Genomic DNA, 23,610 nt, shown 5'->3' on the forward strand with positions numbered 1-23,610 from the left:
ACCAAAAGAACCACCTAATTGATTCCCACAGTAATTAACCTGCATTTTACCTCAGAGAGCGGTAGTTAAGGAAGTCGGCACTGCTATTTATAACTCATCTCAAATTGAGGGCAGACTGCCTAAAATCTAACACATCCCAGCTGTACTCCTGTTTGAACTGGGGCCAAGGGAATTTTTTAAAGCAATCTTGGCACCGAATGAATGACACCAACAGTATGAGAGCTCGAGCGGTTGTGTTGTGGTGACGTAGCACTGGAGGTGGAATGGGAGGGGGCCAGTGTACTGTGATCCCTCTCGTGCACGCCTGCTGCTTGCTGAGTCCCAGTACAGTAAACTGGGAACCGCCCACTGAGAGCCAAACACAGGAAAAGGCTTTTCCTGTGGAACGCCTTGAAGTGAGAAACACATGGCTAATCTGCATAAACGCGAAGCCACACCACCCCTGCCAGGAAGGTTAGTGCTCGTAATCTCTGGCCATGAAGCTGGCTGCCTGGGAGGACTTGGACTGGCGCCTGATAACCCAGAAAGAGCCGAAAGAACAGATGGGTAAGGACCCCGGCAGAAAACAGCCCCAGGTCACGTGACTCGCCACATGGCCCCGCCAGCACAAACTATTGTCTGGCTGTGGAGCTCCCATACAAAGGCACCCGGCCTTGGCTTCCTGTGATTACAGGGACAGGCGGCAGCTGTTGATCCAGTTCCCCTATGGGACGCTCCCCTATTGAGGAGCATTCCAGGGAGGGATAAATACAAAAGTTAAGGCCTCTCCCAACCAACGTGCTCTCAGCTTCCCGCAAGCTCCACGTGGCCCCACACTCAGTCTGAGGAAGGACAGAGTAGATTCCATAGAGAGAACCACCCTTTGCACCCCGATACACGTGAGCTGACCAGCATAAATCATTCTCATAGTGCCCCCCTCCCCAGCCACACAGACATCTGTATCCTCATCCTGTTTTTTCTCACTCCTCCAGTACACTTCATGGCTTTGAAGACTGGTCTAGGGGCCCAACCCCAATCAAGGAAAAACTGCCCAGAAACCTGCGTTTAGTTCTATCCCCAGACCCTGCCTCCTAAAATAAGGAGATTCCTTCCCTTCATTTTGTTTTCCATTTAAACAGTCATGTGCCCACTGTTTATGTGACCCAGGATAATAAGAGATTCTTCACTTCCTATTTGGCCTCACCAGAGACATCACTAACGATCTCCTGAAGCTATACTGATAAGAAAATAAAAATCTCTCATCAGATATACCAACACCTGACCCAGGAGATCAACCCACTCAGCCTATGTTTCTTATCATTCATAACCTGAGAATAACACCCCATTTTTCTACTTCACAAGAGACTGAAAACAATTCTTTCATTTTAGTTCTAGTTCATTCCAGTTCTCAACAAACTGGTCATATGCCTATGGTGAGAGAGGAATTACCAACAACTAGTTTACAACTACCACCCGAAAGAGTTTTTTAAAAAATTCTTTCAACGTTCCGTAAGTGTCCAAGTTGAATATAAATAAAAAATCCAAAGTCAATTAAAAGTTCTATCTACCCCATTCTGTTTACAGAAATGATTCTTGAAGATCAGGGCACATTCCCCTTTGCAGCCTTAAGTAAGAGCCCATTTCAAAGACATTACCTGAAGCATCAAGCTGACCGAACTCCTAGGAGGGGCTGCAACCTGACAACAGACTCAGGACCTTCCAACCCACACTGTCTCTAAAGTGATAGAGAACAAGACAAGATGCCTGGCTCTCTCCCTGGCTCAGAGATATTTAGGCTACTGTGCTCCATCCTTCCAGACCAGAAAGTCAGAAAAAAACTCACTAAGGGTAGAAAAAAGAGACCAAAGGGGGAAAAGTCACTGAATCGTCCACAAAACTCAAACAAATGATGAGAGCCAACCGTAATAACCACCTCGCAGCTGTCCGCCCAGAAGAGGCGTGACAGAAAAACCACAACCAGGTGGCTGGCATTTCTTTATTTCTTCGCTGGGTCCTGAAAGAGCTCTTCAAATAAAGCAAGTAGAGCATTAAAGTAATAAATTCCCCAACAAATGATAAAGTTCTTCTCATCCAGAGCACTTTCATTAGCCACCTTTCAAAGAGAAAGTGCTCTTCCAAAAATGATGATCACTTTTTTGGAAGACCAAACTTAGCTAACCAATTTTTCCCAATTTCCAATGAATTACAAAAGCCTCTAAAAAAGACACATACCTTCTTGAGAAAGAATTCTTCAGGTACTACTTAAAACCCAGGGATATAATATATAAAACAGTAAGGCCCCAAGACAATGATTAAACAAGAATGAAATGCCACTTGATAAAATTAAACATCCCCTTGTTTACAGCTTTTTAATCTCAAGAGTAAGGCAGCATTACAACACGGTGAAAAGAGTACACTAGACTGAGAGAATGCCTGGGTTTCAATCCCAGTTCTCTGACCAGCTGGGGAGAGAGGGGTAGGCACTAACCAGGTTGTACCTTAACCTCCTCAGCTACACACTTGAATCCCGCCCTCTAGATTCTGAATCAGCAGCTCTGGGATGGGGCCAGGAATCTCCTCAGGCAATTCTCATGTCCAGTCTGGGAGCATTTGGGCTGCATGGCCTCCCTCCAAATCTCCTCCCATCTCCAGCACAGAATGACTCTAGAACTCAGATGCACGTTCAGCTTCCTTAGCCAAACGATGGTCTGAAGAGGGCAGTGCCTGGCCAATAGAGAAAAACCAGGAATGGACCTCAGATTCCCAAATAAGCAGCATTCTCAAAGACAAGATTTCCCAAATTCTTATACTTAATCCCCGACTGTCTTGTTCACCTGACCACCTATTACTAACAATACTATATGCTTTACTTATTTACCTTGTTCACTGTCTGTATCCTAGACTAGAACATAAACTCCGGGAAGGTAGACATCCGTGTGTAAAACAAACTTTCCTACTTTAAAAGAGGAAAAGAAAGGGGACTGTGAAAGAGAAAGTGGAATTCTAGAGGTCTTGGCAATTCCTAACCTCTTTCATGCTGAGAGGAAATGCTTTGGTTCAACACAGTAAGTCCTAAGAGCTCTGCCTCCACAATGCCTTCAAATTCTCTGTCCCTCAGTTTCTACATCAACAGAATAGAGACGGCAGTAGTAGCACCCTCAGGGTTGAATGAAGCAAGTTAATACATTAAAACGAAACAAAACATTGTTCTTCAAACCAGCTGGACATGCTCCAGCCTCAGAGTCTTTGTATTCACTGATCTCTCCACCTGGAATACTCTTTCTTCTCTCAGGTATTAGTATAGCTCTCTCACATCAAATATCACTTCAATTTGGCCTCCCCTGGTGTACCCATTTAAGATTTCAATCCTGCACACTTCTTATAGTTGATCCCTGATTAACTTTGCTCCTGAGCACATATCACTAAGCATACTATATGCTAAAGTTTACTTATTTATCTTATTTAATGTCTATATCCTAGACTAGAATATATAAGCTGCAAGGCTAGAATACAAGGTATGTGTCTGTGTTTGATTGCTATATCCTCCAGCACCCAAAATGTTAGCTATTATCATCCTACACAAGTCCCAAATTTCTAAGCAATAAAGCTTAGAAACCAGACCAAGGTCTGGTCCCACACACTCAAGACCAGAAACCCAAAGTGGTCAACTAGAAGTTAACTAACAAATAAATTACTTCCCCCTCTCCATACTCAATAGGAGAAAAAGCAGAATGGAGCTGAAAGAAGTTTCAAAATACCCACTTAAAAAACAAGAATACAGGACTTCCCTGGTGGCGCAGTGGTTAAGAATCCGCCTGCCAATGCAGGGGACATGGGTTCGAGCCCTGGTCCAGGAAGATCCCACATGCCGCGGAGCAACTAAGCCTGTGTGCCACAACTACTGAGCCCGTGAGCCACAACTACTGAGCCCGTGTGCCTAGAGCCTGTGCTCTGCAACAAAGAGAAGCCACCGCAATGAGAAGACCGTGCACTGCAACGAAGAGTAGCCCCCATGTGCAGCAACGAAGACGCAACGCAGCCAAAAATAAATAAATATTTTTTAAAAATAAAGAAAACTTAAACACAAACACACTCACACACACACACACACACACAAGTTAGACACCAAAAGGGTTGACCAGTCCAGTTCTCAAGCTCTACCTACTTTCAGTCTGTTCTCCCAAAGGAATTTGTTCAATAGCTCCTTCCAAGAATCCTGGCAGTAAAGCCCAATGGTTTTCAACCAGGGCAATACTAGCCCTGAAAAGTGTTTGGAAACAAAGTACGAAAGTGCCTTTTTGGTTATCACAGCGATTCTGTGGTATTACTGGCATTTATTACCTGGGGAGCAGGATGCCAAATGTCCTGCAATGCATCTCCACACAAAGAAGAGCCTCACTGAGAAACAATGGACTCTAGCCCATTACAAGTCCAATCTGAGATGGAGAATTTCCTGTAACACTTGACCCTGGAGCAGTGATGGGAAAGGGAATCAGAACTGACTGGTACCTATCCCAAGAGCCCAACAGTACAAAGTCACCCACTAGCCAAGGTAACCATAAATAAAAATTTACTTTATAAAATAGTTGGAAAATAATTTACTGAAGGCAGTACTTCCCCAGTGCATTAATTACAATTATAATTATATAGTTATTTGTAATTATTTATTTATATCTTTCCCTACTAGAAAGTACTCCATGGCATTATGAATCCTGTTGCCTAATACATTGTAGAAGCTCATTAAGTAGCTGTTACATTACTGTAAGCAACTGCCAAATGGTAGGTAGGTACTCACATGTTTTTCAAAAAAAGTTTTGCCACAAGACTTCTTACACTGGCAAGTCCCAACTATTGTATGCTTTAAATTAGACAATATTTCAGTAACAGGACTGGACAATTAAGTGAGCTAAAAAAAAGTTCTTATCCTGAAAATTCTTGAGAAATGGGGCATATGATCAAAGTCCAAGAAAACCTGATGGTATACAAGGAAAATAGGTTGGTATACTGCCTTCCAGTATATGCTTAATAATTAAAAACTTAACAATATACAGACCTTACTACCCACACGAGGTGTTATGGGTTGATATCAGAAAAAAGTATTTCCTCCCACAAACCATCCTTTGGTGCTTCTACCAGGGAAAGGACCTTATTGTGGATGGACCACAGCCCAACTGAGTAGGTTAAGAATGAAGCTCTAAGTAGGTTTAGACATTTTCTTCCCTACCTATTTGTCATTAATCAGGAATTGATACGGTACACTTAAGGGATACATGGAGAGGCAAGGGTCACATAGCCTTTCAAACAGAGCTTTACCCAGGAGAGTATATATCAACTTTTCAGTAAAGACAACACTTCTAAATCACACCTAGTTCTTTTGACCTAGTTTCTAAAATACTACTCCCTCTTCCATATGTTAAATTGCTTTACAGATAACTGCTCAAAAATAGACAAAAAAGGCAAAGGCAAAAACTGCTTCTAGCCAAAAAACTTTAAGGCCTCCTTGCCTTCTCCTTTAAAAAGCTCTCTTTTCCCCCATTCCTTTTACTTTATCTATAATTCCAAACTTGGTCTGGCATGGGTCATATAAAAAGGTTCTAAATTTCTCTAAGTGCACAGTTCTACATTCTGCCAAAGTTTTTCCTTCTATACTAAAAAAGGTATCTGTGACACATCACTTAGCTGTAGGAACTTGATTTACATGCAGTAGGGGAATCTGTTTGCCATCATGCTTTGATTGTAATCAATCCAATCAAGTACTATATTTTGATAAAGACACTGAGAAGCAGCAGCCATGGCACTTTCATTAATTCCTAGGTCTGCCCTGGACCACTTTCCAAAAATGCCAGCCTTTCCCTTGGTCCCCCTATGTCCACTATAACAGGCACAATAAAATAAGTTAAAGAATGGCCAAGGGCACAGCCAACCTTATTAAGATTATAGATGCTTCCAAATCCTCAGGCTTTTTTAAAGTCAGCAATTCCCTGAATGAAAAGCCATAGAGTACTATAGATTCTCCTATTCTTTTCAGAGCTCCAAAAGTACATTGGTACCAACCTCCTCTACACCACTGTCCACACAAATGTGTACAGAAGAGCCTGGCTTCATCGTTTATACCAGAAATGCATGACACTAGACCAAAGTTACCAGCTGTCTTTCCTGCTATCTCTGGCCAGTATAATCAAATTGGGATGAATACTTGGCACGCTAAGCTACGGAAATCTAGCTAATATTTATCCGTACCCCCCCACCAAGTCTGTTTTGGCTCATACACTCTTCTGAGATTGCTGTGTTCACTCACCCAGACACATTTACCAAAGGGAAATTCTGTGTGCCTTGAATAAGGCAATCTCAATCTCATTTTATTTTAACCCAAAATACCATAATGAGACCACATATTGGTCACTTGAGGTTTTATGTAGGGGTTTTAAAGAAGCCAATTCAAAGCTGCACTGGGAAAGCAGAAGATTCAAATCACAGACTAGAAAGAAAAACAAGAATGTTACAAATCTGTCTTAGACCAACAGAACCCCCAAAACAGATTAAGGAGGGCTAAGAAAGTCTCCAGACCAAAGGCAATAAGGTGAGAAAAGAGAAGAGGGAGAGATCATCTAGGAAACTTCTGTTTCTTAGTTTATTAGATAAAGACATGTCCTGCCTCTAGTTAGCCAGGCCATTCCGACAGAGGTAAGCAGATACCAGGAATCTTCACCGAAACGATGTTGATCTGAAAGTGGTATAAATTGCCTCTCCGGTTCTCTTAAGACATTTTATCAGCTCTGGTGTGTTAAAGTTACTGAAGTCTCCATGTGCTTTGCATTCTACTAACAGAGTTAGAAACCAAAGGAAAGAATGAAAAAGGAAAAAAACAAGAACAGAGAGAAAATAAAGCTGAATGGCAGAGGGATGATAAAGTGAGTCTAGAACACAAAAACACACACACGGAACATATGACTACCAGAGTATTGTCTGTACATACAAATATCAAATCACAGATCAAACTGTCAGCATACTGCCTCCTGGAAGCCTCTGCCTTCATCGCAGCCAGGTCACAGTGATCACAGCTTCCCTTCTCAGGCAGGAGGGAAAAGAGGTCTGGTACAGGAAACATGTTTTCAATGGGAAGGATTCAGAAACCACATCAGGTTTTCAGAAAGCCCCCATGAACTACAACTCTGGTTCTCCACTTGGTCTTTGCATTATTAATGTTTATTATCTGACCATTTCTGTAACTTCCATTTCTGTGCCAAGCACAATCCTTATTAAGTCATACAACTAGGGACAGGTTTTGGCTCAAATGTCCATTCCTGGGCCTCCCTGGTGGCGCAGTGGTTGAGAATCTGCCTGCCAATGCAGGGGACATGGGTTCGAGCCCTGGTCTGGGAAGATCCCACATGCCACGGAGCAACTGGGCCCGTGAGCCACAATTACTGAGCCTGCGCGTCTGGAGCCTGTGCTCCGCAACAAGAGAGGCCGCGACAGTGAGAGGCCCGCGCACCGCGATGAAGAGTGGCCCCCGCTTGCCACAACTAGAGAAAGCCCTCGCACAGAAACGAAGACCCAACACAGCCATAAATAAATAAAAAAAAAAGATTAAAAAAAAAAAAAAATGTCCATTCCTCAAAGAGACCTCATCCACTTGAGAGATGGGGTAACTTGTCAGGAGTCTTCTTAGAGGGTTTATTTACTAGGACTTCACAACAAGGGACACAAGGAAAGGAATCACAGCAAAACTCAAGGTGGGCACTGAGGGGTGGGGGATGAGAGATAGAGGGAAGTCATTAAGAATGGTCTACTCAGAGACCACCAGATTCTCAGATCAGCTGGCCATCAACGAGCAGAAAGGATATCATGGCATTTAATTAAGGTTTCCAATACTAGCCTCTGAGCAGCATTTTCAAGAATGACTTTTTGGGCAGTTTTCTCAACTGGTCATACTTGGAGGCCACCATAGGCCATCATCCTAAAATGAGCTTTTCCACCTTCATCAAACCAGAACCATCCTCATGCTATGCCACCAAAGAGCTAAAAGAAAGAGAAACAGAGGGCAAGGAGTCCCCAGGTCCTATAAACAAACAGAGTTTGTCATTACTGTATAGAAGATCCATCTCAAAAGTATTTTCTTTCTTCTCCCCCAACCCCTAGCACTTTTAACCTTTTCTCCAACCAATAACACACTTTCAACATCATGGGAAGGGCAGATACATCTGAAACATTAGCCTTTGGTATAATTTGGAAGAAACCCCTCAGGTATTTCAGATATATTCTGTAGCCTAGTTGAGCATAAATCCAGTAGTTCTCAAACTTGAGTGTGCATTATAGAGGCCTGGAGGTCTTGTTAAAACATACTGCCAGAGTTTTGGATTCAGTAGGTCTGGATGAGTATTTGCATTTCTAAACACGGCCCAGGTAAAAATGCTATGGGCCCAGGTAAAAACTATGGGATAGCGCTTCCCTGGTGTCGCAGTGGTTGAGAATCTGCCTGCCAATGCAGGGGACATGGGTTCGAGCCCTGGTCTGGGAAGATCCCACATGCCGCGGAGCAACTAAGCCCGTGAGCCACAACTACTGAGCCTGCGCGTCTGGAGCCTGTGCTCCGCAATGGCAGAGGCCGCGACAGTGAGAGGCCCGCGCACCGCGATGAAGAGTGGCCCCCGCTCGCCGCAACTGGAGAAAGCCCTCGCACAGAAACGAAGACCCAACACAACAACCAAAAATAAATAAATAAATAAATAAATTTATTTTAAAAAACAAAGAAAACAAAACTATGGGATAGCTTTTAATTCAGCACAGACTAATGTTGTCTGTCTTTAACCACTCAATTCTATCCCCCTCTCAAGCAGGGGCCTCTACCAACTAGGAGCTGTGTTCGAATTTTATTGGATAACAAGTAATACTTTCATGTATGTTATTTAACGTTTACTACAGCTGCAAGTAGATATTTTTCCTTATTATACAGTTGAGGATACAGATTCAGAGAAGTGACTTGCCTGAAGTCACACAGCCTAAGGGAACTTTAAACCTCGCTTTTAGAGCTGACTCTGACATGAAACTGTGTGAGGCACTTAACCTTTACGTGTTCACTTCCCAGAAGTGGAAAATTAAGACAATAATCCTCATCTCTCCAGTGAGTGCTCCAAGTTCTAGAAAGTAAAATCACTCTGCAAATATTTTCATAATGCAAGTTACTCTCATTTAGGCCACAGTGAAGGGCTCTATCTTTGAGCCTGAATCCTACCTCTATCCCCATTCTCAAAGAGAAAAGGGCCTAAGGACCAAATCCTGCCAATTCTTACCATCGGGATCATACAGACATTCATCAAAAACCTAAATAAAATTCTAAATGGAAGAGATGGATGGGACAGAAATCTAGGCATAATGTCAAACTGTAACTAAAGGCTTTTCAGTCTTTCACCCCATTTAAGAGTTCTAGGGACTTCCTTCGTGGTCCAGTGGCTAAGAATCTGAGCTCCCAATGCAGGGGGCCCGGGTTCCATCCCTGGTCGGGGAACTAGATCCCACATGCACGCTGCAGCTAAAGATCTCGCATGCCGCAACGAAGACCCGACACAGCCTAAATAAATAAATACATAGTTTTTAAAAAAAAGAGTTCTAGACTATTGCAAAAAATAATGTCCCAACGAGGTCTAGTGCTTGAATAATTTATTTTGGAGAAGCAAACTTAGTATTGTATAATGTTTCACAGCTCTGGAGAATCAGACAAACCTTGATTCAAATCTGAACTCTACCTTTTACTAGTTTTTTGTCCTAGGGCGAATTTCTCATTCTTACTCTACTTCCTCATCTGTAAAGTGGGAGGAATAATTCTAGAACCCACCTCTCATGATTGTGAAGATTAAATAAAGAAATTCCTGGAGAGACCCAAGCTTAGTGCTTGGCCCATAGCAAGTACTCAACTACATGGTAATTATCATTAATATTCACCCCCAACACACCATCACTTGAAAACAGGGAACTCAGTGAGGTCCTTGGCCTACCCCTGGCCCAGGACAAAGTCGTGGACAAACTACCTACAGAATTGATCCCCAAATCCTTATTAATATCTTTGGCAGCCCAAATTCCTAAACAGGTAAAAAGTTAGAAGTCTGGAAACGAAAGGCAGGTTATCCAAATCTGAATCAAGAGTTTCACACTCCTAAACTAATGCCATGAAACTCCATCACCTTCCGACCAGAACAGAATCTTGTCCAAAAGGCAAGAGAGAAAGCCATCTGTATTCACCAGAAAAGATGTAGTAACAAAGAGCAACCAATTCCCAGCATTCTGCTCAGGTGATTTGTTCTCTAAGAACAACAGAAAGCTGTAATAAGGTCTACCCCAGAGAGAGGGGAAATCACTGGGCAAGAAGAGCCCAAAGACATATCTGTTTCCTCTAAAAGGAAGCACCCAGCACGATGTAGCCTTTAATCCTCTACCACGTGGCTGAACTCACACTCTTCTTAAAGTCAAAGTACACCAGGCACCAGTCAGTTGAGAATAAACAGCTGGACCCAGATGCACTCATGCAAGTTGTGACCTCAAGGAAAACAGGAGGCAAAATAAAAACACTAAGCACACAGCAAATGGGTTTTCAAATATCACACCAATCCCTAAACTCCCCTGCTGCCGTCATGCTGGTGCTAGATCTTGAGGGGGGAGTTCCTTTTAACAGAGATGTCTATAAACAAGCAAGCTGAAAGCTAACAAGTTTAAGAGGGAAAAGCATACAAAAATCTTGGCTGCTGGTGATGAGCCACAAAAAAATCATGAATGTGCCAGTGCCAAGGGAGGAGGAAGTCTAATACCTAACACTGCAGACTTAGGAACCCAGAAGCAGTGAAGCCATAAGGAAGCCCAAATGCAAAAGAGAAAAAAAAAGCACATAGCACATTTCCTCTTCATATTCAAGCAGCACTCTGGGCCTGCAGAGCACACAGCCCAGTGCCCAAAGCCCCTTCGTATTTCATACCAACATTAACTTCCTGAAGGACGACAAAAATCTGTCCTGGATTACTGAGTGATTTCTAATATGTACCATAACCAACACTAAGTCAACATTTTAGGGATCAAATTTCCTACTCTGCAGCATGTTGGAATGCATTCTTGGCATTAGACTTCTTCCCACTGCAGTCCACCCTTAGAAAATGCAGAAGCCACTGGGAAATACAGACTCAACCTGTCCCAAGACCATCTTCTAGTATGCACAAATGACTAACAAAAATAAAAGTTCACTCAGATGTCCCTTCAAATTCAATAAATACTAATGCCATCCATTTAAATAGGGGGAAGAGCAAGTTCAGGGAAGAATACTCAAGGCAGTTAAGTCAACATTCACCCCAACTTGGATTCTTAAAACCTGGACTGACTAAGTTCATCTCAAGCCCCTACACACTTGCTGGTGAACCACTGTGCCCAATTCTGAGTTACTGGAAACTCACTTTTGCAAAATGCCAGAATGGCAAGGTAAAGATGGTGGAAGAGACATTTCCAAACTAGAATCTGTATTCAAGACTCCATATGTTTATACTGTAACAGTGTAACCCACCCTTCTCTTCCAGGTGGAAGCACTGTAGTAGCCTGGTACTGGACACTCCATGCATCTTCAGCTGTTAAGCATCCACTTACCATTTGAAAAGGGCCAGAAACCACATGTGATCCAATCACACATGGACTAGCAGGTAAAGAGAAACCAAAATCACTACATTTCAGAGGCTCCCATAAGGAATAAGCATGTGTTTGCAGCATTTATGAGCTTCTTGGCCACAGGCAACCTAATCAAAAACAATATTAAAGGCCATTTCTGTGAACAGATGGGCAAACTGCATATGTACAGGCTTTCCCACCCAACAACCCTCAATATAAGGTCTGATCCAAGCAACTCAGCTTGAGTACAGCTCCCAAACCTTCAGAAACAGCAGCAGCCTGAGTCCAGACAGGTACCTCATGGCTCCTGTTTTAAGAAAGGTCAATTAACTTTGCCGGAAAAGAAAAAACTCAGGCTCTCTAACCAAAGTTGAACGACTGTCACTGTAGAGTTGTCCAGGGCACACAACTCTGAAGGTGACACAACCTTCCAAACCCAAAATTACTACAAAAGAGCCTCTGAACTAGCCAAGAACTTGGCAGGTTGTACTAAAGGCCCCACATAACCACAGGAACCACTAAGACCCTGAAACCACTCTCTTTCATGGAACTGGTTACAGTCCAAATTCTCAACGTCACCAGAATGAGACAACTACAGGTCTGGGGGTGGATGTGTAATTTGAATTCTGTAAAGCCCATGAAACTCAGAGTAGCATTATGAAAAAGCAAATTAATATTTTAACTTTCCCCTTCTTGGACATTTAACTTCACAAATCACTGCCTCTGAAAAGCTGTCCCAGGTTTACTCTGCCCAAATGTGACTGCTCCTTATTCTCAGATTCCTTCAGCCCATACACTTAGTTTGGTCTGTATCCATTTGTAAAACCCTGCTTTGCAAGTTTTCCAAATGTGTACACATAAGCATGCTTCCCAAGAAAACTAAATTCCTCTGAAGCAGATATTGCCTCTATCTTTTAAGTCCCTCCCTAGTATCTAGTAGGTATGTTCACAAAGAGCTACTTCCCACCCCCATTTGAATCTCCAGATCCCCCTGAGCTAGAAATCATGCTCTCAGCAACAAGCCTGAAATTCTAATACCCTCCCTACCACCATACTGGGGAAAGGCCTGGGCAATCAATGTCAGTGTCAACCCAAGTTTTTGTACCTTGTTTTAAAACAAGCTGATAGCCTTTGGTAAGTTAGCTGAAACTAACTAAAAATTATGGTCAGGGCCATAAATACATTCATACTCCCTACTACTATGCTGAGTCAAAAAGGCACTTCCAGGACTCTGGTCTAAAAAACATTTCTTGTGAAGAACACTGGTGTCAGAGTCAGTGGATTACGTTTAAAAAGAGACTTTGAGAAAGTAAATCTGGTCATCTCACAAGGCTACCAAGGGAGAGTACGATAGGCAGACAGATAAAACACTTCTAAAATACCTCCTCCTCCATAAAAAGAATGTTTCACCAGAAGAACCAGAAACGTTTTTAATCCTAAAATGGCAATTTTAAAAACAAAGATTGAATCTACCCACATAACCCTTCAGGCAGGACTTAGCGAGTCCGCAAACACTGTACTGACCCAGGAACCTGGGGCATTAATTTTAATATAAAATTAAGTGATGCACAGGAGTCCAGTAAAAGCTATATAAATTAAACCCAGCCCGGGCTTCCCTGGTGGCACAGTGGTTAAAAATCGCCTGCCAATGAAGGAAGGGACACGGGTTCGAGCCCCGGTCCAGGAAGATCCCACATGCCGCGGAGCAACTAAGCCCATGTGCCACAACTACTAAAGCCCGCGTGCCTAGAGCCCATGCTCCCCAACAAGAGAAGCCGGCGCACCACAACGAAGAGTAGCCCCCTCTCACCACAAGTAGAGAAAGCCCGCATGCAGCAACGGAGACCCAACGCAGCCAAAAATAAATAAATTAATTAATTTTTTAAAAAAATTAAACCTGGCCCTTGGAGGAGTGGGCTTATAATCCTGAGAGCCAAAGCAGAACAGAGGCTGAGGACAGCACTGAAGTTGTAGTATCTTTTTTTTCCTTTTTGGTATTCCAAAAATGCAAACCCAACCCTAAAAACATCTCACCAAACTACAGAAACGTTCTGAAAGAACAATGCTTTAAATTTAAAACTCACAGTCTCATAAACCAAGCTTTAGGAGCACACTTACTTCACTAACTGAAACTTAGGACCTTCTTTCCAAACTTCTGTTTATTTTCACTCTGCAACTGCAACCGATTTTAAACAGGGCTCCACGTGCCCTGAACTCAGCATGGAGCCAGAACCAGGGAGGTTTCTCTTCCAGGGCATCATCTTTTCACTTCAAACCTCTTTTAGATCATCTCTTCTCATCTGCATGCTCTCCACCCCCACCTCTACCCCCCAGCGTTACCCTCTCTTCCCTACCCCCAAGTCTTTTTCTCCAATGTTATTTTATTCCACCACGTGAGAAGAAACGAGCATTATCTTTGCTTGAAAACTGTTTATTAATTTGCCTGTCAAACATTCTATAGAGCCGTTTACATCTTACTATAGAAACCTCCTGGGTACATATTGACAGCTCAGCAAGTATTTACACAAAGCTCTGAAACACTTGGTTCCTTCAGAGAGAAGAAGCTGCTGTGTCAAGCAGAGAATTATCAAACACCTTTCCCTCTACCTTTTTCCCTCTTTCATAAAGGGAAGCTTCCTTCTAACACACCTCTAAGAGATGCCTAAATTACACTTTTTAACTACTAAACCAGGAGGAGAAAAATTGGAAATTCTGGTATACTGGAGAACAGCTGAAAGAACAGCATTTCCAGGACCAACTGCAAACCACACAACATAGTTTAAAAAAAACAACAGGCGTATGAGAAATGGCCATACACCTATGAAGTTGACCCTGAGACGCTTAGCTTTTCCTGTTCCTGTTCCTGTTCCAGTCTCAGGAACTTTTGCTCCTCTCTCAGCAAAACTTACAGGGCAAGTTCAGGCACTCAGGTTACAACCAACTGCCCAAACCAGACCTAGACCTGCCCAAACACCAGAAGACTCTGGAGAGCTTAATACTACCTCTCCCCACCTTCCTATTCACCCCCCACCAAAGAAACAGTGTTAATGTTGAATTTATGAATATCCACTCCTCACCCCATCCCTAATCTATCCAAAATCCCCTCATGGAGATTCTGAAGGAACTATTTTTCAAGTCTTGCTCTAATGAAGTCTAATTTTTCAATTACTGTTTAGTGTATTAATACCACCAGCCAGGTGAAATGACTAATGACAAACAGATTAACAGTCTCAAAGAAAAACAATCTGGTAGGGCTTTTTCTGTGAAGGACCACAGACCACAGTGGCACCCAACTATTTAGAGCTTGTTCCTGTAAATCCTCAAGAGAAAACAGCCTTGAGTTCCTTGAGCCCAGGGAAAGAAAGATGGTCTCAGGATCCCTATCGAAAAAGGTACAGGAAGAAAACTGCCCTCCTAACAAGCCAGATATGGAAGCACAGACAGATGCGTAGCATCAGAGAAGATTATGCAGTTCACCAGCTTCACTTTACCAACGAAGAGAAAATGAAACAGAGGAGGCAAATGCCCTGCCCAAAGTCACACAGCTTAATCCAGAGCTGCACGTGGAACCAAAGCTCCTCCTTCCTTCTGAGTCCTGTGCTCTTTAGTGCTCACTACTATACCACACACAACTCGATGCACATCAGTAATGATAATGACCAATCTAAACAGGGAAAAAACCAGAAATGAAAGCCAAGGGAATCAGGACTCCATTTCAGAGACCAAGGTATCATCCCATCTCACTGGCAGGAAAGAACTATTCAGTGCCAATTTATTTTGAATACCATATTTTAGCCATATTTGCATGCTTCAGTTGCTTCTAGAATTTTGGGATTTGAAGCCAATCAATACAAACTTTTAGGGGATGGGAATGGGAAAAGACCCTGACCATTACTTTGTTAGCTTATTTCCACGTTTTAAAAAAGGTTCACTGGGACTTCCCTGGGGCGCAGTGGTTAAGAATCCGCCTGCCAATGCAGGAGACATGGCTTCAATCCCTGGTCCAGGAAGATCCCACATGCCATGGGGCAACTAAGCCTGTGAGCCACAACTACCGAGCCTGCGCTCTAGAGCCCGCGTGCCACAACTACTGAAGCCCGAGCACCTAGAGCGTGTGCTCCACAGCAAGAGATGCCACCGAAATGAGAAGCCCACACACCACAAGGAAGTGTAGCCCCTGCTTGCCACAACTAGAGAAAGACCGCACGCAGACCAACGCAGCCATAAATAAATACATACATACATACATACATACAATAAGGTTCGCTAACTTTGCAAAAGGGTGACTGTAGACTTCACACCCTACAGGAGTCAATCTAACATATGAATATTTAATGCAATCCAAATCATCTTGTTACAGCAGGTGCCACTTGTCATGGTTACTCTGTGTCACACACAAGGGAAGGAACCTTAAAAAGTCCCCACAGGGCCCAATACAAAGAAGCCAGCCTTGGTCCTGACTGCTTTCTCTCTTCTCTCACCATCATCCCAACCTTCATCACAGCAGTTCTCTCATGGAAAGCAGAGAAACATGAAGCTCTCACAACTAAGTGCCATCTCAGTGTGGTTTTCCTGATCCCTCCTACTTGAGAGAGCTCCAAGAGTCCTGTGTTTCAGTCAGCCCAGAATTTCTGCCAGTAGGCATTCCCATAAGCCCAGGATTCCTGTATTTGTTTCCCAGGAGTCGGAAATATCATTTGATATTTCCATAGCAGGAACTAACAGCCAAGCTTCTACAATCAAATCCACCTTGATCCTGAACTACATATTCTATTGGATTTTTTACTTTGATGAGCGTAGTCTACCAGCTCAAGGTACTACAGCTAAAAAAAAAAAGCTTTACACGAGGTTCAAGAACATAGGTGACTGAAAAGTATTTCATCAGTAGCAGGATTCAACACCTTGAGATACAATACTACTTATGCAAAGGCATAAAGAAAAAGTTTGTTTGATGGGATCCAACCAGCTCCTGTGAAAAAGACAGAGCCACAATACACACACATACCTAATCTTTATTCCATAAAGATTCAGAGTCAAGTGAACATTACCACCTTAGCTGTGTTAATCAAGTCCCTGCAAAAAACTTTTTTTTTAACATCTTTATTAGAGTATAATTGCTTTACAATGGTGTGTTAGTTTCTGCTTTATAACAAAGTGAATCACTTGCAAAAAACTCTCAATTCAAGACTGAGTTAGGGAAAGAAGAGGACAAAGCAAGATCTTATTATTTAAGAATGCTTAAGAATAGGGCATCATGGTCTGACAAGTAGTTTATCCTTAAGTAACAAAAAGGAATTCAGAACGAAATTTACCCACCTACAATACAACCTTCATCTAGATGACACACCTGAAGCAACCCACAAAACTGGAAGTTGCACTGTCTCTTCTACAAGTGAATGCTCACCAGCCCATGCTCTGGGTCTCAGGAGAACAGGCAACTGAACTGAAATCCGACAAGAATCTATGTTGTGTGAAGTGCTAGGCCTGTTAACGTTAAAAGGGAATAAGAAAATTCGCACAAAGGCAGCACAGACAAGCTTCCAAACAGGGACTGTATCTACTTTCCCACCATTTATCCAGCACAGAACATAGTGCCTAGTACATAGAAAGTGCTCAAATATTTGTTTAATGACTGAAAAACAGAAATTACTATACGGCAAAAATTGGTTTTACCAAAAAAAAAAAAAAGAATTTGCTTGAATATCCCCAAGCTGAAAGAATTCAAAATAATTTTTGTTTTTAAATGAGCCTTGACTTACCCCAAATTATTTCCTCTAATGGTTTAAGAAAAGTAAATTTCTTAGCCTCCTTTCCCCCTCACCCCCAAAAGGGAAAAAATGAGGGGAAAGAGAGAAACTATAGAATGACCCAGAAAGAAGACGTTCTAAGACAAAATTTCTCCTCCAGACACTAGGAATCTAATTTAAAATTCCCCTATTTCTTGCCCAGATGTAGAACATCATGGAAGACATGGAGTCAAGGCACAGACCTCTAAACCTGCTACCTGACATAAATATTTTCAAAATTCCCAGCTCAATGTAAGAGTAGAAAAGCAGTTCTAAGATGGGGAGGGAATACATCTAATTAGGCCGCCGAAGTGAACAAAATGTGAACAAAATCTCATAGGACAAAGGTACAACTGGGTACTGCTGGGAGAGGGGCAGACATGAAGGAAGACTTTTTCCTGCTTTGAAAAGATAGATGATTCCAAAGAATACCCAATATTCCTGACCAAAGCACTGAACACAGAACATGATGAAGAGGAAGAGCAAAATAAAACAGAATGCATAAAAACACACCTAAAAGTTGTAATTTCTAAGCAAGTCTTAAGTATCATTGTAGGTCATATCTTTGTTATCCTGGAAGATAGAAATAAATGTAACTTAAAATGCAAAGAAAAAAACTGGTTGACCTCTATTTCAAAGCTGTAAAATGAATGACGACAAAATAGAAAACTAGGCTTTTTGATATTTCCAGGAACAAATGATAAATTTCACCAAGCCAAGCCTTTACGAAACAGCCCCTCTCAAGATCAAGAAAGATGTCCTTCCCTTTAAATTGAGCTGCTCTCCCAAAGTTCAATTAACAAAAGAAAGTGTTAACATGTAAACAAAGAATGAGGCCAGCCTTCCTTAAAACAGAACACCTAAATATGAAATTCTCTTTCAGAAAGCTTCCAGTTCTCAGAAAGTTTTTTCCTACCCCCTCTGATAAAGATCCCACATTTGCCACTCAATAAAAAGGTCAGTAAGATAATTTCAATTCTGCAAAGCGAACAGGGTCAAAATTACTCAAGACAAACGCATCTTCAGAGCCATCAAAGAAGTCATTTATACCATCAGGAAAGTCACAAAACCAAAACAAACAGCAAACCCATTGTAGAGAAAAACTCAGCTACTGTTCTGACAACACAGAATCTATTTCAGTCTGCATAAAACATAACAAGCAAAATAAATCCAAGGTACAAGCAAAATGCCACTGCCTCCTCTTTTGTTTCGGACACAATGTAACAAGGGCAGCCTGTCTTGGGCTCTGCTCCTGCTGATACAGTATTGCTGCTTAAACCTCCCTCCTCAAGGTCACAGCCAATTTCAGCTCTGGAATAAAAGGCAGATAGTGGCAGCGATGGTTTGGGTTATCACTGGCAGAAAAGCAGAGTGTAAAAGTTTATGAGCTCATCAGGATTGTTGTACCATTACATCAGAGGCAATTATAAATGGCCAAGAGCAGGAGATGGGGAGCCAATCAGATCACAGATAGGATGTCAACCTAAGACCAACTGTCTCCTGGCTTTGACAGAAGGATTTTACCTCCATAATTCAAATCCCAAACCAAAGCAATCTGCACTTACTACTCCAATCACTCAGCTGTTTACCAGCACTTCCAGGGAGAAGCCCAGGCCACTGGGCCGACGGAGACTAAGACAGGAGACGGCCCGGGCTGCCCTGGGTGGACCGCAGCCGGCCTCTAGCTGCTCCCAAGCAGGCCCCGGCCCTCCCTCGAGGTCCCCCCGAGCCTGAGGGGCCCCTCCTTGAAAACACAGATGGGGACCGGCCTAGAATAAGGTGGGCGGGGGGGGGGGGTGGAGCAGAGAGGAGCGGCAGGTGAGCAAAGAACTGTTCACTCAACTCCAGACCTCCTAGCACTGCCTATACCCCTAACCTGACCCCCCAGCACCCCGTCACCCCGGGCCGGGCCCTTTCCCGCACACTCTGCTCCGCACCCCCTGGAAGACTCCCAGGGCTGGAAGGGACCAGGGTAAAGGGAGAAGGGGAGCAGACACCTCAGGGAAAGCCCCACACAAAGGCTGAAGGAGGGAAAGAGAGGAAGGCAGGCAGGCAGCCATTTTAAGAGGGAAGAGCGAGACAATGGCAGCTCCCCAGCACTGGGGGCCCCGGACTGGGGGTAGCCCACGGCTGTGGCCTGCTCCCCGCCGCCGCCCCCCACTCCCAGGACCCCGCTCGTCCCAGCCCCCTCCCCACTCAGCCGTGTACCTGCGGGGTCCGGGCGAGCGGCTGACCCCCGCCGCCGCTGCTCCCGGGGCTCATGGGCGCGTGGTGGCTCCTTTGTTGGGCTCCTCCCGAGGCGGCCGCCGCCGCCGCCGCCGCCGCAGCAGCAGCAGCCCCCCAGCACTGCGATGCCATGTCCGCCGGGCCCTTGCCAGCGCCCCCGTCCTGGGGCCCGCCGCCGTAGTCGCCCCCGGGGTAGCCCTGGTAGCCCCGGGCCGAGCTGGGCGACGTGAGCAGTTGGTTGAGGGTGGGGGTGGCGGTGGGCTGGGGGGTTCCCCCTCCGGCCGCTGTGGGGCCGCCTCCCCCCATGGCCCCGAAGCGCTGCTGAGCGAAGGACGAAGACGACGAGGAGGCGGAGGAGCTGGAGGAGGGAGGCGGCTTGGAGCCGGCGGCCGCCGCCGCGCCGGACCCCGGAGTGCCACCTCTCGGGGAGCTCAGCGCGTAGGCCTGGGGGGGCGGGGGGTAGGCGCTGCGGTTGGGGTAGTAGGAGTTGTACTGGTGGTTGGGGAAGCCGTGGTCGTGCGAGTTCTGCTGGGGCCCCGCGTAGGGCTCCAGGCCCCCGCCGCCGCCGCCGCTCTGCAGCGCTGCCAGGCCAGGGCTTTGTTGTCCGCCATGTTGTTGGTGGAAGACGGCGGCCGCCGCGGCGGCGACGGCAGACGGGCTCCGGCCGTAGGGTTGCCCAAAGCCGTAGGCTGGGGGCGGCAAGGCGGCCGCGGCTGAGTGAGGAGGCGCCCCCACCCCGTCGCTGCTGCCGCCACCACCGCCGCCGGGCGGCTCCGTGAGGTTATTGTTCAGGGCGGGCCTAGGGCCCGCGTTCCCGTTCGAGTTCTTCAGGTCCGGCTCCGCGCCGGGCCCGCCACCGCCGCCGGCTCCGCCGCCGCCGCCGCCACCCCCATTGCTCTCAGCCCCGTCCTGCAGCTCCTTTCCCAGTGGCTGCGGCGGCCCCACGGCGGGGCCCTCGCTTTCCTGCCCGGCGGCTGCCTTCATTTCCCCGCGCTCGGCCGCTACCGCCGCCGCCTCGCCCCCCGCCTCCTCCCGCTGCTGCTGCTCCGCTTTCTTCAGCTCCGAGGGCGGCGGCGGCGGGTTGCCCAGGCTGCTGGCGGCGGCGGGGGCGACCTGCGCGGCCATGATCCCCGCTGTCTCGTCCGCGGAGAGACCCGGCCCTGTCTTCGTCTTCTTCCCCCCTCCCACCCCGCCCCGGGGCCGAATCCCCCGGGCTGCCCTCCCCACTCGCCCGGGCGGGCCTCGCGGGGCTCCGCTGCTGCGCTGCGCTCGCTCGCTCCTCTCCCCCCCGCCCCGCCGGCTCAGGCTCCGGGCTGGCGGCGGCGGAGGAGGAGGAGGCGGCGGCGGCCGAGGCGCCGGCGGCTCAGCTGCTCCCGGCTCTGTAGGCTCGGGACCCGGCTCTCCCGGCTCATTCCCCCCAAGCCCTTGCCTGGGAATGAGGGGGGCGGTGGAGGCTCCGCTCCCCAGGGCCTGGCCCCGCTGTGACTCTCCGCTTTCTGCTGCCGGAGAAAGGAGGAGGGAGGGAGGGAGGGAGGCAGGCGAGGGGGAGGGGGCGGGGAGGGAGGGAGGGAGGGAGCGGGGGGAGGGGGACCCGGGACGGGCGGGCTGGAGGGCGCGCGGCAGCAGCCCAGGCGCCGGGAGGTAGAGTCGGAGCGTAGGCCGGGCCGGGCGCCCTGCCTCCCTTCCCCGGCCGCGGCGCGGGCTGAGGTTGCTGCGCGGCAGCGGGCGGGCGAGCGGGCGGGCGGCCGGACTGAGCGGCTAGAGCGCCCCACTCTCCTCCGAGTCCCCCTCACTCCGACACGAGGCTCAGCACTGCCATTTTACCCAGCGCCGTCGCGGCCGCCTGGCAAACCCGGAGCGGAGTGCGGAGCGGGCGCAGGCCGTGGAACGGACTCCCGTCCCTTCACAAAGGAGGAGGGGAGAGAACCAGCCGCGGCGGCGGCAGGCCCTCTGCCGCTTTCGCTCGGCAGCGCCGCCGCCGAAGGCTTCGAGGAAAACCCGGCCCGGAGCTCGCGCCTCTCCGGAGCCTGCGCCGCCTCCCTCCTGGCGTTCCTACCCAGGTCGGTCCCCTCCAGGCCGCGCGTAGGGGAGCCGGCAACCGTGAAGTTTACTTGGGGCTGCAAAATTGGCCTGAGCCCGAGACCGCGGCCGCCTCGGCCCAGGCCTGACCCCCTGGCAGCGGGCCTGGTCTCTTGGCTGCTACTTAGCACCTCTACAGGACTTTTCTTCTTCAAAACCTTTTACAAACCCGCTCCAAAGAACCAGCTGAGCCTTACAGTTTATCCCTTTGCAAGCTGCAAGGAATGACAGATCATTGTTTTAGACTTTCCGTTTTCCCACCCTTCTGCCCTCATTAGCCAGTCCTCACAAGGCCCTGGGGGCATGAGGTCTATTATCTCTATTTTACAGAATCAAGACAGAGTGTTAGGGGACTGCCCTGTCATTTAAAGTCAGAGCAGAGGAGGGTGGCTTTGAAAAGCAGCAGAGTCCCCACAGCTGCCCCTAACTACTTAGCATTAAAAACAAACAAAAAACAGTGGTCAAGGGCTTCCCTGGTGGCACAGTGGTTAAGAATCCGCCTGCCAATACAGGGGACACAGGTTTGAGCCCTGGCCCGGGAAGATCCCACATGCCGCGGAGCAACTACACGGCAACTACGCTCATGAGCCACAACTACTGAAGCCCGCGTGCTTAGAACTCGTGCTCCACAACAGGAGAAGCCACAGCAATGAGAAGCCCGCGCACCGCAACAAAGAGTAGCTCCCACTCACGGCAACTAGAGAAAGCCCGCGCACAGCAACGAAGACCCAATGCAGACAAAAATTTAAAAATTAATTAATTTAAAAAAAACAGTGGTCAAGTTGTGCCATATTCAACAATGTGATCAGAACATCAGAATGGGTTTGAGATCAAAGCTGGTCATCTCAACACTGACTTAAAATAGTCACCACTGAAGCTACTTTGAGGGCATATGACAGCCTTCTAGCGGGAGAACACAAGCCCCACCTTTGCCCACAATGACCAAGAGCCCCAGTCTCCAAAGACAGTACCTGTAAGACTGTAAACAGATCACAGAAGAGGCTTCAGGGACTGGAGGAACCTAAGTGTTCAAAGAAACCACTGCAGAAGAGGGATGACCAAATGGAGGAAACTGTTTTCTCCTTAAAGAGAGAAAAGGTGCAGTCTAACAGGTCACTTAGAAAATAGATGCAACCCAAATTTGTTTTCTGTCGTACACTGTAAAGAATCATCAAAGTTTACCATTACATTCTAAGAGATGCTGATTGAGCTGGAGGCATACATAGAAAATTCTAGATCCACAGGCCCCACCAAATCCCAGCAGCAGCCTTTTCCTCCTCTGGCTGACTTGGAATGCTCTGACATGACAGGCTTCAAAAGCCAGAGAGGATCCCAGCTCCTCACCAAGCCCAAGGCTGCCTTGGGTGAGGCCAAGCCAGCTAGTCACTAGACACCAGGGCCTTTTTCCCCCTTAGATTCTGTAAATGGAGACTTCATGGCCACAGAACCATTACCTTAGAACTTCCAGATTCTGCAGGCCCCTGGAGTTTTGGCCATGCCACTGGTCACTGTGAATAATTCCAAAAACCTGAACTCATTCTTACCCCCAAGAAAACCTAAGAGCATCTTACACTAAAAAAGCAAAAACTTCCTACTGGTGTTTTCTTTCCCCCCAAGCCAAGAACCAAACCGGCCTACCAGGATCTGACTGACTGGAATGGACCAGTGCCCTCCTTTCACTCACAGTCCTCAGGGGCAACAACTCGCCCGGTGCATTAGGTCCTAGAAACCAGATTATAGGCTGCCTCTTAACTGGAGCTTGGCTATTTAATCAACTGCCTCTGAGCTGGCAAACAGTCTTGAGTCCTGCGCACAAATGAGGAATTTTTTACATGCAATTACCCTGCCATTTCCCTCAGAGGTGGAGTATGAGAAACCTGGAGCCCAGTGAAAATCTGGA

General features: G+C 46.5%; 1 protein-coding gene across 2 annotated transcripts in view; it reads right to left on the minus strand.

Moving 5' to 3' along the window:
- The window catches only part of ARID1A (AT-rich interaction domain 1A), a 69,835-nt gene extending 49,034 nt beyond the window's left edge, over positions 1-20,801 (minus strand). For both annotated transcript variants that reach the window (XM_061184687.1, XM_061184686.1), the window contains exon 1: positions 19,614-20,801. In XM_061184687.1, the coding sequence (XP_061040670.1) occupies positions 19,614-20,756 (1,143 nt within the window). In that variant the 5' untranslated portion in view covers positions 20,757-20,801. The remainder of the gene's footprint in view (positions 1-19,613) is intronic.
- Positions 20,802-23,610: the final 2,809 nt, after the last annotated feature.

Source organism: Eubalaena glacialis, chromosome 3 (assembly GCF_028564815.1).
Source record: "Eubalaena glacialis isolate mEubGla1 chromosome 3, mEubGla1.1.hap2.+ XY, whole genome shotgun sequence".
NCBI lineage: Eukaryota > Metazoa > Chordata > Mammalia > Artiodactyla > Balaenidae > Eubalaena > Eubalaena glacialis.